The sequence below is a fragment of the Triturus cristatus genome, chromosome 11 (genome assembly GCF_964204655.1).
Source record: "Triturus cristatus chromosome 11, aTriCri1.1, whole genome shotgun sequence".
Lineage (NCBI taxonomy): Eukaryota > Metazoa > Chordata > Amphibia > Caudata > Salamandridae > Triturus > Triturus cristatus.
The window spans coordinates 30,004,794-30,022,997 of NC_140594.1; the positions used below are offsets into that span (position 1 = coordinate 30,004,794).

The 18,204-nt window shown below is 49.8% G+C and overlaps 1 protein-coding gene across 8 annotated transcripts in view; it reads right to left on the reverse strand.

Moving 5' to 3' along the window:
• The window catches only part of RIMBP2 (RIMS binding protein 2), a 1,529,140-nt gene that overhangs the window by 1,365,525 nt on the left and 145,411 nt on the right, over positions 1–18,204 (reverse strand). For all 8 annotated transcript variants that reach the window (XM_085633657.1, XM_085633660.1, XM_085633661.1 and 5 more), the window contains exon 2: positions 2,061–2,171. In XM_085633657.1, the coding sequence (XP_085489783.1) occupies positions 2,061–2,171 (111 nt within the window). The remainder of the gene's footprint in view (positions 1–2,060; positions 2,172–18,204) is intronic.

An 18,204-nucleotide genomic window follows, 5' to 3' on the forward strand; every position in this document is an offset into this window, starting at 1 on the left:
GCAGACAGGTTCAGGGAGGGGTGGTATCGGATAAAGCAGACAGGGACAGGGAGGGGTAGTATCAGATGCAGCAGACAGGCTCAGGGAGGGGCGGTATCGGAAGCAGCACACAGGGTAAGAGAGGGGCGGTATTGGATGCAGCAGACAGGATCAGGCAGGGGCGGTATCCGATGCAGCAGACAGCGTCAGGGAGGGGCAGTATCAGATACAGAAGACAGGGTCAGGGAGGGGCAGTATCCGATGCAGCAGAGAGGGGGAGTGAGGGGCAGTATCAGATGCAGCAGACAGGGTCAGGGAGGGGTGGTATCAGATGCAGCAGACAGGGTCACGGAGGGGCAGTATCAGATGCAGCAGACAGAGTCAGGGATGGGCGGTATCAGATGCAGCAGACAGGGTCAGGGAGTGGCGGTATCAGATGCAGCAGACAGGGTCAGCGAGGGGCGGTATCAGATGCAGCAGACAGGGTCAGTGAGTGGCAGTATCAGATGCAGCAGACAGGGTCAGGGAGTGGCGGTATCAGATGCAGCAGACAGGGTAAGGGAAGGGTGGTATCTGATGCAGCAGACAGGGTAAGGGAAGGGTGGTATCCAATGCAGCAGACATGGTCAGGGAGGGGCAGTATTGGATGGGCGGTATTGGATGCAGCAGACAGGATCAGGGAGGGGCGGCATCCGATGCAGCAGACAGCGTCAGGGAAGGGCAGTATCAGATACAGAAGACAGGGTCAGGGAGGGGCGGTATCAGATGCAGCAGACAGGGTCAGGTAGGGGCGGTATCCGATGCAGCAGACAGGGTCAGTGAGGGGCAGTATCAGATGCTGCAGACAGGGTAAGGGAAGGGTGGTATCTGATGCAGCAGACAGGGTAAGGGAAGGGTGGTATCCAATGCAGCAGACATGGTCAGGGAGGGGTGGTATTGGATGGGCGGTATTGGATGCAGCAGACAGGATCAGGGAGGGGCGGCATCCGATGCAGCAGACAGCGTCAGGGAGGGGCAGTATCCGATGCAGCAGTGAGGGTCAGTGAGGGGCGGTATCAGGTGCAGCAGACAGGGTCAGTGAGGGGCAGTATCAGATGCTGCAGACAGGGTAAGGGAAGGGTGGTATCTGATGCAGCAGACATGGTAAGGGAGGGGCGGTATTGGATGCAGCAGACAGCATCAGGGAGGGGCGGTATCCAATGCAGCAGAGAAGTCAGGGAGGGGCGGAGGTGCGCAGAGGTAATGACATTAGCACCTAAGGGACCTATCTCTTGGGATTGGGCACAAGAAGTGAAATGAAAGGCTGAGGTATGAACGAGATGAAAGGTACTGGCCGAATGGAGACCCGCTGTTCAAGGGGTCCGAGGAAGGCAGTGGAGAGGCAGTAATGGTTCAAGGGAGTGGACGGGGCATCCGGTGTGTTTTATAAGTAGTAAAACCATGTCAGCCTCACACACTGAGGGGCACATTCACTAATATTTGATGGAACCTGGCACGACATATTTACAAATATATCACTAATTTCTGCTCTCTCCTTGCTCTGGCGCACTGAGGGCTGCCTAGCGCCAACCACGGCATCCTTGCATCTTAGTGAAGCGCTTCTGAGTTAAGGCCAGGATTGTTTGTGTGCAGGATGGGACACCTTCTTGCACGAAAACAATTCAAAGTGGTATTTATTTCCTCTTGCTATGCGTGATGCAGCACACATGGCAGGAGGAATAACGAGGAGGAAATATTCTTCTCCATGTTATGCCATCATCTGGAAGGCGTCCCGATATGACATAAACCCAGAGCCCAGATGTACTAGGATTTTGTGTCACTTTTGCGACGCATCTCCAATGCAAAATCATTTTTGGCATTCACTAAGTCAAGTAAAGCCACTTTGCTTGGCCCTGCGCGGTTTAGTAAATACAAGGTAAGAGTCCGGTCAGCGTTACATGCGTGGAGCATGGCCATTCCTGTGCGTCCACACATGCATTCTGATGCAACGCCAGATTTACGTGACTTGGGGGGGTGCCTTGAAGATGAATGTTGAAAGGCAGGTGTCCTGAATGTAAAGTTACGCTGTGTGACTCACTCACCGGTGTGTCCTTCTCCTCCTGCTGCTTGCTAAAACCTGCTCCCACTTTCCCAGCTGGACGGGGTAGCTCAGAGGGTTTGTGGTGAGTAAAGTCATGGTCGCTAATCGTCTCCTGCAAGAGAACACAGTAGAAACGTGCGTCAGTGCTTTAGTGCTCACACAAGCTTGCAAACCGACGAACAGAACCTTGCATCAATGGGCTAGTGCACGGACACACTTGGCCAGAACCTTGCATCAGTGGGCTAGTGCACGGACACACTTGGCCAGAACCTTGCATCAGTGGGCTAGTGCACGGACACACTTGGCCAGAACCTTGCATCAGTGGGCTAGTGCACGGACACACTTGGCCAGAACCTTGCATCAGTGGGCTAGTGCACGGACACACTTGGCCAGAACCTTGCATCAGTGGGCTAGTGCACGGACACACTTGGCCAGAACCTTGCATCAGTGGGCTAGTGCACGGACACACTTGGCCAGAACCTTGCATCAGTGCTCTAATATTCACATTCTATTGCACAGAACATTTCTTCAGTGATCTAGCACTCACATACCTTTGGGCAGAACCTTGCGTCAGTGCTCTAGTAGTTGCACACTTTTAGATAGTACCTGGCTTCAGTACTCTAGCACTCACATACCTTTTGACAGACCCTTGTGTCAGTGCTCTTGTACTCACATACCTTTGGACAGAACCTTGCATCAGTGCTCTAGTTATTGCATACAATTGGACAGAAACTTGCTTCAGTGCTCTAGTACTTACATTCATTTGGACAGAACTTTGCACCAGTGTTAGACCCGGCCCTCGTAACATAGCCATCCCTGTCCCCGCACCCCATAACCTGACCCCTGCACCTCACACAGCCCCCGAGCCCACGGCCTAGCCGATCCTTCCTACCAGAACACACACACCCGACCCGGACTTCCCCGTCCATGGCCTTCCTCCTTTTGGCCACACCGGGCCCGCATGCCCACTTCATGCACCATGATGGCCGCACGGCCCCAGCGCGACCCTGGCCTAGAGGCGCCACTCCGGCTGGGGGACATCGCGCTCCCATTGGGATGAGAGAGGGAGGAGCAGTTTCCATCGCACCTCTGAGCTCCCCTGGGAAGGTGGATTTCGATCGGCCCGCCGGCCTCCCCGAGGGCTGGCTCCACGCCTGCTGGGTGTCTGGGACTCCTCCCGACCCGGCCCTGAAAGGATCAAAAGACAATGGCAGGATACCCTGACAAGCGACCCCCAGGTGACAAAACCCCTGCCGGCACAGACTCCGGACATCAAAGAGGAGTCGTCCTATAACAAGGGGTGCTCTGGGACTGTCCGGCAGATTCGCCTTTGGAAACACCTGAGCCCTGCTGAGTGACTCGCGGCTCCCTGAAGACCGTAAGACCTCCGAACTTGTGCTTGAGCCCTGCTGAGTGACTCGCGGCTCCCTGAAGATCGTAAGACCTCCGAACTCGTGCTTGAGCGAGCCCTGCTGAGTGACTCGCGGCTCCCTGAAGGTCGTAAGACATCCGAACTTGTACTTGAGCCCTGCTGAGTGACTCGCGGCTCCCACAGACTCTCTCGGTCCCGCCGGACCCCAACGACGACAAGCGTATCCCCCAGCTCGAGGATTGTGAGCTGCGCGCCGGGTACGCTCCTGCATTTGATCCATATCCCCAAAGACTGTCCCGCTACCTCCTACCCCCCTCCAAGACTCTGTGAGCCCGCGCTCCACTTGTATATATTTGCCTTGCTGATCATAAAGATCCTACAACTCCGATCTGATAAAGATTTATTCTTAAGAACTCCCGGTGTGGTGTCTCTTTGTCGTGTGGTGCCGAGTGTACGATCCTAGATACGAGATTCCTCCCCTGAGGAGTCTCCCGCCAGTGCCCGGCTACGATACCTCGTGCGTTGGTCTCAGGATAGTCAGGGCCCCCTCTGGGCCCCTCTGAGGTTGCCTTCTAACATTGTGATCTAGTACTCACATATCTTTGGACAGAGCCTTGTGACACTCTTCTACTACTGACATACCTTTGGGCACAACCATGTGTCAGTGCTCTAGTACTCACATACCTTTGGACAAAACCTTGCGTCAGTGCTCTAGTACTCACATACCTTTGGGCACAACCATGTATCAGTGCTCTAGCACTCACATACCTTTGGACAGAAACTTTTGACACTCTTCTAGTACTCATATACCTTTGGACACAACCTTGTGTCAGTGCTCTAGTACTCAAATGTCTTCAGAAAGAACCTTGTGTCAGTGCCCGAGTACTTGCATACCTCTGAACAGAACTTTGCATCAGTGCTCTAGTACCCACATACTTTTGGACAGAACTTTGCGTCAGTGCTCTAGTACTCACATACCTTTGGACAGAACCTTGTGCCAGTGCTCCAGTACTCACATAGCTTTGGACAGAACCTTGTGCTAGTGATCTAGTACTCACATACCTTTGGACAGAACCTTGTGCTAGTGATCTAGTACTCACATACCTTTGGACAGAACCTTGCATCAGTGCTCTAGTGCTCATACACCCATGTACATAAACTTGTGTCAGTGCTTCAGTGCTCTCACACCCATGAACAGAACCTTGCAGCAGTAGTAATCACACACCTTTGGAAAGAACCTTGTGTCAGTGCTCTAGAGCTCACACACCCATGAACAGAAGTGTCTGTCAGTGCTGTAGTACACACATAACTTTGGACAGAACAGTGTGTCAGTATTCTAGTCCTCAAACACCAATGAACAGAACCTTGCGCCATTCCTCTAGTGCTTTCACACCCATGAACAGAACCTTGCATCAGTGCTTTAGTGCTCGTACACCCATGAACAGAACCTTGCGTCAGTGCTCTTGTACTCTCATACCTTTGGACAGAATCTTGCACCAGTGTGCTAGTGCTCACACCCCCATAAACAGAACCTTGCGTCAGTGCTCCAGTATTCACATACATTTGGACAGTACCTTACGTTAGTCTTCTAGTGCTTACTCGCCCACATACAGAACCTTATGTCAGTCCTCTAATACTTAAATGCCTTCAGACAGAACCATGTGTCAGTGCTGTAGTACTCACTTACCTTCGGAAAGAAACGTGTGTCAGTATTCTAGTGCTGACACACCCATGAATAGAACGTTGCGTCAGCACTCACTTGCGCACACACCCTTAAGCAGAACCTTGCATCAGTCTAGTGCTCTCACACCTATGAGCAGAACCTTGCCTCAGTGCTCTAGTACTCACACACCCTTAAGCAGAACCTTGCGTCAGTCGCTCTAGTGTTCGCAAACCCATGGGCGGAACCTTGCGTCAGTGCTCTAGTGCTCACACACCCATATATACAACCGTGCATCAGTGCTGTATCACTCACATACCTTTTGACAGAACCTTGCATCAGTGCTGTAGCACTCATACACCCATAAATAGAACCTTGCGTCAGCACTCTAGTCCTTGCACACCCATGAGCAGAAGCTTGCATCAGTGCTGTAGTACTGACATGTCTTTGGACAGAACCTTGTGTCAGCGCTCTAGTGCTCACACACCCATATATAGATCCTTGTGTCAGTGCTGTAGAATTCACATACCTTTTAACAGAACCATGCATCATTGCTCTAGTACTCTCTCACCTATGAAGAGAATCTTTGGTCAGTTCCCTAGTTCTCACATCCCTTTGGACAGAACCTTGCATCAGCGCTCTAGTGCTAGCACACCCATAAGCAGAACCCTGCATCAGTATGCTAGTGCCCACACACCCATAAGCAGAATCTTGCTTCAGTGCTCTGGTTCTTGCACAACCATAAACAGAACCTTGTGTCAGTGCTCTAGTTCTCAAATACCTTTGTACAGTACCATGCATTATTGCTCTAGTGCTCACACACCCATGAACAGAACCTTGTGTCAGTGCTCTAGTTCTCACATACCTTTGTACAGAACCATGCATTATTGCTCTAGTGCAGCACACCCATGAACAGAACCTTGTGTCAGTGCTCTAGTTCTCACATACCTTTGCACAGAACCATGCATTATTGCTCTAGTGCTCACACACCCATGAACAGAACCTTGCGTCAGTGCTCTAGTTCTCACATACCTTTGGACAGAACCATGCATTATTGCTCTAGTGCTCACACACCCATGAACAGAACCTTGTGTCAGAAGTCTAGTGCTCACACACCCATATATAGAACCTTACATCAGGGCTGTAGTACTCACATAGCTTGGACAGAACCGTGCATCAACGCTCTACTGCTAGGACACCCATAAGCAGAACCTTGTGTCAGCGCTGTAGTGCTAGCACACCCATAAGCAGAACCTTGCGTCAGTATGCTACTACTCACACACCCATGAACAGAACCTTGCGTCAGTGCTCTAGTGCTCACACACCCATATATAGAACCTTACATCAGGGCTGTAGTACTCACATAGCTTGGACAGAACCGTGCATCAACGCTCTACTGCTAGGACACCCATAACAGAACCGTGTGTCAGCGCTGCAGTGCTAGCACACCCATAAGCAGAACCTTGCATCAGTATGCTACTACTCACACACCCATAAGCAGAACGTTGCGTCAATGCTCAAGTGCTCACACACCCATATTTAGAACCTTGCATCAGTGCTGTAGCACTCACATACCTTTGGACTGAACCTTGCGTCAGCGCTCTAGTGCTGCACACCCATAAGCAGAACCTTGCGTCAGCGCTCTATTGCTCGCACACCTATAAGCAGAACCTTGCGCCAGCGCTCTAGCGCTCACACAACCATGAACAGAACCTTGTGTCAGTGCTCTAGTCCTCACATACCTTTGGACAGAACCATGCATCATTGCTCTAGTACTCTCACACCCATGAAGAGAATCTAGCATCAGTTCCCTAGTTCTCACATCCCTTTGGACAGAACCTTGCATCAGCGCTCTAGTGCTAGCACAACCATAAGCAGAACCTTGCATCAATCTAGTGCTAGCACACCCATAAGCAGAACCTTGCATTAGTATGCTAGTGCCCACACACCCATAAGCAGAACCTTGCATCAGTGCTCCAGTGCTTGCACAACCAGGAACAGAACCTTGTGCCAGTGCTCTAGTTCTCACATACCTTTGGACAGAACCATGCATTATTGCTCTAGTGCTCACACACCCATGAAGAGAACCTTGCGTCAGTGCTCTAGTGCTCACACACCCATATATAGAACCTTACATCAGGGCTGTAGTACTCACATAGCTTGGACAGAACCGTGCATCAACGCTCTACTGCTAGGACACCCATAAGCAGAACCTTGTGTCAGCGCTGTAGTGCTAGCACACCCATAAGCAGAACCTTGCGTCAGTATGCTACTACTCACACACCCATGAACAGAACCTTGCGTCAGTGCTCTAGTTCTCACATACCTTTGGACAGACCATGCATTATTGCTCTAGTGCTCACACACCCATGAACAGAACCTTGCGTCAGTGCTCTAGTGCTCACACACCCATATATAGAACCTTACATCAGGGCTGTAGTACTCACATAGCTTGGACAGAACCGTGCATCAACGCTCTACTGCTAGGACACCCATAACAGAACCTTGTGTCAGCGCTGTTGTGCTAGCACACCCATAAGCAGAACCTTGCATCAGTATGCTACTACTCACACACCCATGAGCAGAACGTTGCGTCAATGCTCAAGTGCTCACACACCCATATTTAGAACCTTGCATCAGTGCTGTAGCACTCCCATACCTTGGACTGAACCTTGCGTCAGCGCTCTAGTGCTGCACACCCATAAGCAGAACCTTGCGTCAGCGCTCTATTGCTCGCACACCTATAAGCAGAACCTTGCGCCAGCACTCTAGCGCTCACACAACCATGAACAGAACCATGTGTCAGTGCTCTAGTCCTCACATACCTTTGGACAGAACCATGCATCATTGCTCTAGTACTCTCACACCCATGAAGAGAATCTAGCATCAGTTCCCTAGTTCTCACATCCCTTTGGACAGAACCTTGCATCAGCGCTCTAGTGCTAGCACAACCATAAGCAGAACCTTGCATCAATCTAGTGCTAGCACACCCATAAGCAGAACCTTGCATTAGTATGCTAGTGCCCACACACCCATAAGCAGAACCTTGCATCAGTGCTCGAGTGCTTGCACAACCAGGAACAGAACCTTGTGCCAGTGCTCTAGTTCTCACATACCTTTGGACAGAACCATGCATTATTGCTCTAGTGCTCACACACCCATGAATAGAAACTTGCGTCAGTGCTCTAGCACTCACACACCCATATATAGAACCATGCATCAGTGCTGTAGCACTCACATAGCTTTGGACAGAACCTTGCGTCATCGCTCTAGTGCTAGCACACCCATGAGCAGAACCTTGTGTCAGTCTAGTGCTAGCAGACCCATAAGCAGGACCTTGCATCAGTGCTCTAGTGCTAGCACACCCATAAGCAGAACCATGCGTCAGTATGCCAGTGCTCACACACCCATAAGCAGAACCTTGCTTCAGCACTCTAGCGCTTACACACCCATGAAGAGAACCTTGCGTCAGTGCTCTAGTCCTCACATACCTTTGGACAGAACCATGCATCACCGCTCTAGTGCTCACAGACCCATGAAGAGAACCTTGCATCAGTGCTCTAGTTCTCACATACCTTTGGACAGAACCTTGCATCAGTGCTCTAGTACTCACATACCTTTGGACAGAACCTTTCCTCAACGCTCTAATGCTCACACACCTATAAGAAGGACCTTTCGTCGGTGCTCTAGTACTCACATACCTTTGGACAGAACCTTGCGTCAGCACTCTAGTGCTCACACACCCATAAGCATAACCTTGTGTCAGTGCTCTAGTACTCACATACCTTTGGACAGAACCTTGCATCGGAGCTCTAGTGCTCACACACCCATGAGCAGAACCTTGTGTCAGTGCTTTAGCACTCACACACCCATATATAGAACCATGCATCAGTGCTGTGGTACTCACATAGCTTTGGACTGAACCTTGCGTCAGCGCTCTAGTGCAGCAGAACCTTGTGTCAGTCTAGTGCTCGCACACCCATAAGCAGAACCTTACATCGGTGCTCTAGTACTCACATACCTTTGGACAGAACCTTGCATTGGAGCTCTAGCGCTCACACAACCATATATAAACCCTTGCATCGGTGCGCTAATCCTCACATATCTTTGGACAGACACTTGCGTCAGTGCTCTAGTGCTCACACACCCATGAGCAGAACCTTGCATCAGTGCTCTGGTGCTCACACACCCATATATAGAACCTTGTGTTGGTGCTCTAGTCCTCACATACCTTTGGACAGAACCATGCATCATTGCTCTAGTGCTAGCACACCCATATATAGAACCTTGTGTCAGTGCTCTAGCGCTCACACACCCATGAACAGAACCTTGTGTCAATGCTCTAGTGCTCACACACCCATATATAGAACCTTGCGTCAGCGCTCTAGTGCTCGCACACCCATGAACAGAACCTTGTGTCAATACTCTAGTGATCACACACCAATGAACAGAACCTTGCATCAATGCTCTAGTGCTCACACACCCATATAGAACCTTGCATCAGCGCTCTAGTGCAGCACACCCATAAGCAGAACCTTGCATTAGTGCTCTAGTACTTACATACCTTAGGACGGAACCTTGCATCAGTGAACTAGTGCTCACACACCCATATATAGAACCTAGCATCAGTGCTGTAGTACTCACATACCTTTGGACAGAACCTTGCATCAGTGCTCTAGTGCTTACACACCCATGAACAGAACCTTGCGTCAGCGCTCTAGTGCTCACATACCTTTGGACAGAACCTTGCATCAGTGCTCTAGTACTCTCACACCCATGAAGATAATCTTGCATCAGTTCCCTAGTTCTCACATCCCTTTGGACAGAACCTTGCATCAATCTAGTGCTAGCACACCCATAAGCAGAACCTTGCATCAGTATGCTAGTGCCCACTCACCCATAAGCAGAACCTTGCATCAGTGCTCCAGTGCTTGCACAACCATGAACAGAACCTTGCGTCAGTGCTTTAGTTCTCACATACCTTTGGACAGAAGCATGCATTATTGCTCTAGTGCTTGCACACCCATGAGCAGAACCATGTGTCAGTGCACTAGTTCTCACGTACCTTTGGACAGAACCATGCATTATTGCTCTAGTGCTCACACACCCATGAATAGAACCTTGCGTCAGTGCTCTAGCACTCACACACCCATATATAGAACCATGCATCAGTGCTGTAGTACTCACATAGCTTTGGACAGAACCTTGCGTCATCGCTCTAGTGTTAGCACACCCATGAGCAGAACCTTGTGTCAGTCTAGTGCTAGCACACCCATAAGCAGGACCTTGCATCAGCGCTCTAGTGCTAGCACACCCATAAGCACACCCACTAGCAGTATGCTAGTGCTCACACACCCATGAACAGAACCTTGCGGCAATGCTCTAGTGCTCCCACACCCATGTATAGAACCTTGCATCAGTGCTGTAGTACTCACATAGCTTTGGACTGAATCTTGCGTCAATGCTCTAGTGCAGCACACCCATGAAGAGAACCTTGAATCAGTGTTCTAGTCCTCACATACCTTTGGACAGAACCTTGCCTCAACCCTCTAGTGCTCACACACCCTTAAGCAGAACCTTGCTTCAGTGCTCTAGCGCTCACACACCCATGAAGAGAACCTTGCATCAGTGTTCTAGTCCTCACATACCTTTGGACAGATCCATGCATCATCGCTCTAGTTCTCACACACCTATGAAGAGAACCTTGCATCAGTGCTCTAGTTATCACATACCTTTGGACAGAACATTGCCTCAATCCTCTAGTGCTCACACATCCATAAGCATAACCTTGTGTCGGTGCTCTAGTACTCACATACCTTTGGACAGAACCTTGCATCGGAGCTCTGGCGCTCACACACCCATATATAGAACCTTGAATCGGTGCTCTAGTCCTCACATACCTTTGGACAGAACCTTGCGTCAGTGCTCTAATCCTCACATACCTTTGGACCGACACTTGCGTCAGTGCTCTAGTGCTCACACACTCATGAGCAGAACCTTGCATCAGTGCTCTAGTGCTCACACACCCATCTATAGAACCTTGCATTGGTGCTCTAGTCCTCACATACTTTTGGACAGAACCATGCATCATTGCTGTAGTGCTAGCACACCCATATATAGAACCTTGCGTCAGTGCTATAGTGCAGCACACCCATAAGCAGAACCATGCGTTAGTGCTCTAGTACTCACATACCTTAGGACGGAACCTTGCATCAGTGAACTAGTGCTCGCACACCCATATATAGAACCTAGCATCAGTGCTGTAGTACTCACATACCTTTGGACAGAACCTTGCATCAGTGAACTAGTGCTCGCACACCCATATATAGAACCTAGCATCAGTGCTTTAGTACTCACATACCTTTGGACAGAACCTTGCATCAGTGCTCTAGTGCTTACGCACCCATGAACAGAACCTTGCGTCAGCGCTCTAGTGCTCACATACCTTTGTACAGAACCTAGCATCAGTGCACCAGTGCTCACACGCCCATGAGCATACACTTGCGTCAGTGCTCTAGTGCTCGCACACCCATGAACTGAACCTTGCGTCAATGCTCTAGTGCTCACACACCCATATATAGAACCTTGCGTCAGCGCTCTAGTGCTTACACACCCATGAACAGAACCTTGCGTCAGCGCTCTAGTACTCACATACCCATATATAGAACCTTCCGTCAGCGCTCTAGTGCAGCACACCCATAAGCAGAACCTTGCGTTGGTGCTGTAGTACTCACATACCTTTGGACAGAACCTTGCATCAGTGCTCTAGTGCTCACACACCCATGAACTGAACCTTGCATCACTGCTCTAGTGCTCACACACCCATGAACTGAACCTTGCGTCAGTGCTCTAGTTCTCATTCACCCATATGCAGAACCTTGTGTCAGTGCTCTAGTGGTCACACATCCATGAAGAGACCTGTGCTTCAGTGCTGTAGTACCCACATCCCTTCCGACAGAACCTTGCGTCAGCGCTCTAGTACTCACACACCCATGAACTGAACCTTGTGTCAGAAGTCTAGCGCTCACACACCCATGAACAGAACCTTGTGTCAGAAGTCTAGTACTCACACACCCATGAACAGAACCTTGTGTCAGAAGTCTAGTGCTCACACAACCATGAACAGAACCTTGTGTCAGAAGTCTAGTGCTCACACACCCATGAACAGAACCTTGTGTCAGAAGTCTAGCGCTCACACACCCATGAATAAAACCTTGTGTCAGAAGTCTAGTGCTCACACACCCATGAACAGAACCTTGTGTCAGAAGTTTAGCGCTCACACACCCATGAATAGAACCTTGTGTCAGAAGTCTAGCGCTCGCACACCCAGGATCAGAACCTTGCGTCAGCGCTCTAGTACTCACACACCCATGAACTGAACCTTGTGTCAGAAGTCTAGTACTCACACACCCATGAACTGAACCTTGTGTCAGAAGTCTAGTACTCACACACCCATGAACTGAACCTTGTGTCAGAAGTCTAGTACTCACACACCCATGAACTGAACCTTGTGTCAGAAGTCTAGCGCTCACACACCCATGAACAGAACCTTGTGTCAGAAGTCTAGTGCTCACACACCCATGAACAGAACCTTGTGTCAGAAGTCTAGTGCTCACACACCCATGAACAGAACCTTGTGTCAGAAGTCTAGCGCTCACACACCCATGAATAGAACCTTGTGTCAGAAGTCTAGCGCTCGCACACCCAGGAGCAGAACCTTGTGTCAGAAGTCTAGCGCTCACACACCCATGAACAGAACCTTGTGTCAGAAGTCTAGTGCTCACACACCCATGAACAGAACCTTGTGTCAGAAGTCTAGTGCTCACACACCCATGAACAGAACCTTGTGTCAGAAGTCTAGCGCTCACACACCCATGAACAGAACCTTGTGTCAGAAGTCTAGCGCTCACACACCCATGAACAGAACCTTGTGTCAGAAGTCTAGTGCTCACACACCCATGAACAGAACCTTGTGTCAGAAGTCTAGCGCTCACACACCCATGAATAGAACCTTGTGTCAGAAGTCTAGCGCTCGCACACCCAGGAGCAGAACCTTGTGTCAGAAGTCTAGCGCTCACACACCCATGAACAGAACCTTGTGTCAGAAGTCTAGCGCTCACACACCCATGAATAGAACCTTGTGTCAGAAGTCTAGCGCTCGCACACCCAGGAGCAGAACCTTGTGTCAGAAGTCTAGTGCTCACACACCCATGAACAGAACCTTGTGTCAGAAGTCTAGTGCTCACACAACCATGAACAGAACCTTGTGTCAGAAGTCTAGTGCTCACACACCCATGAACAGAACCTTGTGTCAGAAGTCTAGCGCTCACACACCCATGAATAAAACCTTGTGTCAGAAGTCTAGTGCTCACACACCCATGAACAGAACCTTCTGTCAGAGGTCTAGCGCTCACACACCCATGAATAGAACCTTGTGTCAGAAGTCTAGCGCTCGCACACCCAGGATCAGAACCTTGCGTCAGCGCTCTAGTACTCACACACCCATGAACTGAACCTTGTGTCAGAAGTCTAGTACTCACACACCCATGAACTGAACCTTGTGTCAGAAGTCTAGTACTCACACACCCATGAACTGAACCTTGTGTCAGAAGTCTAGTACTCACACACCCATGAACTGAACCTTGTGTCAGAAGTCTAGCGCTCACACACCCATGAACAGAACCTTGTGTCAGAAGTCTAGTGCTCACACACCCATGAACAGAACCTTGTGTCAGAAGTCTAGTGCTCACACACCCATGAACAGAACCTTGTGTCAGAAGTCTAGCGCTCACACACCCATGAATAGAACCTTGTGTCAGAAGTCTAGCGCTCGCACACCCAGGAGCAGAACCTTGTGTCAGAAGTCTAGCGCTCACACACCCATGAACAGAACCTTGTGTCAGAAGTCTAGTGCTCACACACCCATAAACAGAACCTTGTGTCAGAAGTCTAGTGCTCACACACCCATGAACAGAACCTTGTGTCAGAAGTCTAGCGCTCACACACCCATGAACAGAACCTTGTGTCAGAAGTCTAGCGCTCACACACCCATGAACAGAACCTTGTGTCAGAAGTCTAGTGCTCACACACCCATGAACAGAACCTTGTGTCAGAAGTCTAGTGCTCACACACCCATGAACAGAACCTTGTGTCAGAAGTCTAGCGCTCGCACACCCAGGAGCAGAACCTTGTGTCAGAAGTCTAGTGCTCACACACCCAGGAGCAGAACCTTGTGTCAGAAGTCTAGCGCTCACACACCCATGAACAGAACCTTGTGTCAGATGTCTAGTACTCACACACCCATGAACAGAACCTTGTGTCAGAAGTCTAGTGCTCACACAACCATGAACAGAACCTTGTGTCAGAAGTCTAGTGCTCACACACCCATGAACAGAACCTTGTGTCAGAAGTCTAGCGCTCACACACCCATGAATAAAACCTTGTGTCAGAAGTCTAGTGCTCACACACCCATGAACAGAACCTTGTGTCAGAAGTTTAGCGCTCACACACCCATGAATAGAACCTTGTGTCAGAAGTCTAGCGCTCGCACACCCAGGATCAGAACCTTGCGTCAGCGCTCTAGTACTCACACACCCATGAACTGAACCTTGTGTCAGAAGTCTAGTACTCACACACCCATGAACTGAACCTTGTGTCAGAAGTCTAGTACTCACACACCCATGAACTGAACCTTGTGTCAGAAGTCTAGTACTCACACACCCATGAACTGAACCTTGTGTCAGAAGTCTAGCGCTCACACACCCATGAACAGAACCTTGTGTCAGAAGTCTAGTGCTCACACACCCATGAACAGAACCTTGTGTCAGAAGTCTAGTGCTCACACACCCATGAACAGAACCTTGTGTCAGAAGTCTAGCGCTCACACACCCATGAATAGAACCTTGTGTCAGAAGTCTAGCGCTCGCACACCCAGGAGCAGAACCTTGTGTCAGAAGTCTAGCGCTCACACAACCATGAACAGATCCTTGTGTCAGAAGTCTAGTGCTCACACACCCATGAACAGAACCTTGTGTCAGAAGTCTAGTGCTCACACACCCATGAACAGAACCTTGTGTCAGAAGTCTAGCGCTCACACACCCATGAACAGAACCTTGTGTCAGAAGTCTAGCGCTCACACACCCATGAACAGAACCTTGTGTCAGAAGTCTAGTGCTCACACACCCATGAACAGAACCTTGTGTCAGAAGTCTAGCGCTCACACACCCATGAATAGAACCTTGTGTCAGAAGTCTAGCGCTCGCACACCCAGGAGCAGAACCTTGTGTCAGAAGTCTAGCGCTCACACACCCATGAACAGAACCTTGTGTCAGAAGTCTAGCGCTCACACACCCATGAATAGAACCTTGTGTCAGAAGTCTAGCGCTCGCACACCCAGGAGCAGAACCTTGTGTCAGAAGTCTAGTGCTCACACACCCATGAACAGAACCTTGTGTCAGAAGTCTAGTGCTCACACAACCATGAACAGAACCTTGTGTCAGAAGTCTAGTGCTCACACACCCATGAACAGAACCTTGTGTCAGAAGTCTAGCGCTCACACACCCATGAATAAAACCTTGTGTCAGAAGTCTAGTGCTCACACACCCATGAACAGAACCTTCTGTCAGAGGTCTAGCGCTCACACACCCATGAATAGAACCTTGTGTCAGAAGTCTAGCGCTCGCACACCCAGGATCAGAACCTTGCGTCAGCGCTCTAGTACTCACACACCCATGAACTGAACCTTGTGTCAGAAGTCTAGTACTCACACACCCATGAACTGAACCTTGTGTCAGAAGTCTAGTACTCACACACCCATGAACTGAACCTTGTGTCAGAAGTCTAGTACTCACACACCCATGAACTGAACCTTGTGTCAGAAGTCTAGCGCTCACACACCCATGAACAGAACCTTGTGTCAGAAGTCTAGTGCTCACACACCCATGAACAGAACCTTGTGTCAGAAGTCTAGTGCTCACACACCCATGAACAGAACCTTGTGTCAGAAGTCTAGCGCTCACACACCCATGAATAGAACCTTGTGTCAGAAGTCTAGCGCTCGCACACCCAGGAGCAGAACCTTGTGTCAGAAGTCTAGCGCTCACACACCCATGAACAGAACCTTGTGTCAGAAGTCTAGTGCTCACACACCCATAAACAGAACCTTGTGTCAGAAGTCTAGTGCTCACACACCCATGAACAGAACCTTGTGTCAGAAGTCTAGCGCTCACACACCCATGAACAGAACCTTGTGTCAGAAGTCTAGCGCTCACACACCCATGAACAGAACCTTGTGTCAGAAGTCTAGTGCTCACACACCCATGAACAGAACCTTGTGTCAGAAGTCTAGTGCTCACACACCCATGAACAGAACCTTGTGTCAGAAGTCTAGCGGTCGCACACCCAGGAGCAGAACCTTGTGTCAGAAGTCTACTGCTCACACACCCAGGAGCAGAACCTTGTGTCAGAAGTCTAGCGCTCGCACACCCAGGAGCAGAACCTTGTGTCAGAAGTCTAGTGCTCACACACCCATGAACAGAACCTTGTGTCAGAAGTCTAGTGCTCACACACCCATGAACAGAACCTTGTGTCAGAAGTCTAGTGCTCACTCACCCATGAGCAGAACCTTGCGTCAGGGCTCTCGCGCTCACTCACCCATGAGCAGAACCGTGCGTCAGTGCGCCAGCACCTACACACCCTTCGATACTCACCGGGACTTATCTGTGCTTTATTGAGATATAGTTAACAGCCTCACACACTAAAACAGACTGAAGTCCGGGCACTCAAGACAGAGGAAAGCATCACCTCTTGGCGCAGATCTTTACGTCATGACCCTCATGTTACTATAGGTTGGTAACGTCTGTGCTCTAATCTGTCCCCTAATTACCGCGCGTGCAGAGCTCTGAGAGTACCGCACTCTGTGACATCATCAACGAACAAGCATTACTCTATACATAAACAACCGCACAACATCCGAAACATGATCACACAATCCAGGTGCGCACACCTGCTCGATGAAAGAATTCAAGCTGCTACAGTGGGTGAATGTGAAAACAATCATTGCTAAAACCAAGAAAGTTATTATCAAGTCCCTTCCCAGCAAAGAATTGTAATCTTATTATTAATTCATGATACGGAAACAAAGAACACCCTTAGCTCATGTTTTTAATGTAATCGTACTCTTCTTTTGTTCGCCATCTTTGCCTTCATCTTCGGGGGCTTTTCTGCCCTCCCCTCTCTCCTCTACCACAGAAAACATCTCCTTTTAGGTAACGCCTGGACCACCCCCAGACTCGCCCCTCGTCCATCTGTCTGGATGTAGCTCTCCTTTCCGGGTCATAAAAAGTGTAAAATATTTGAGTGGGCATCGGTGAGGACTTGATTGTAGCCCACCCCGCAGGCCCCTCTCCCGCCCCTCACCAGATTAAAACAGGACACCACAAAGCATTCAGAAGACCTCGAGGCCCTGTACAGCGCTGCGCTGCCTGCTCGGTTTGTGCTGTAGAGCCTACATGTGAGAGCTACAGGAGTTCACAGGATGGATGCCAGTGACGCACGACCTCTGACCTCTCGCTCCTCCACAGACTCACAACATGCACAGAGTGGATGTCTTCACAGCTGCACCCAGCACTGACGGCGCATGGGAAGTCACCTGACCAAGCAAATAACATTAACTCAACTTGTGACCTGCACAGTAACCTACAGGAGCTAATATAATGTCAGCGCTCTCACTCATCCTTCATCAGACTGCTAGGCGCTATGACGCAATGCAGGCTAAGAGCACCACTCTGGTTACTCGTGCACAAATCAAAAACCTTTCCCACATAGGCCTAGACCGAGCACAACACCCCTTCACAGAAGTACACCACCGCAGTGTACCATGCTACCCCTACGAAAAAAGCACTTCTTCTCCTGATTATGGGATATGAAGCGCTAAACAAATGCAATGACAATATTTTTTTCTTAGGGTTTCAGTGATTTTTGGTTCTTTGGTTTTTAAGTTCATGATTTTCACATAATTCTGTTCAAATCTTCTCCGAAATGATGTTTAGGGCTCGCGCCCTGCGTTGCAGGGCGTAGCACTGCTCGCGCAGGCGAGAGCCCTTTTGTAGGGGG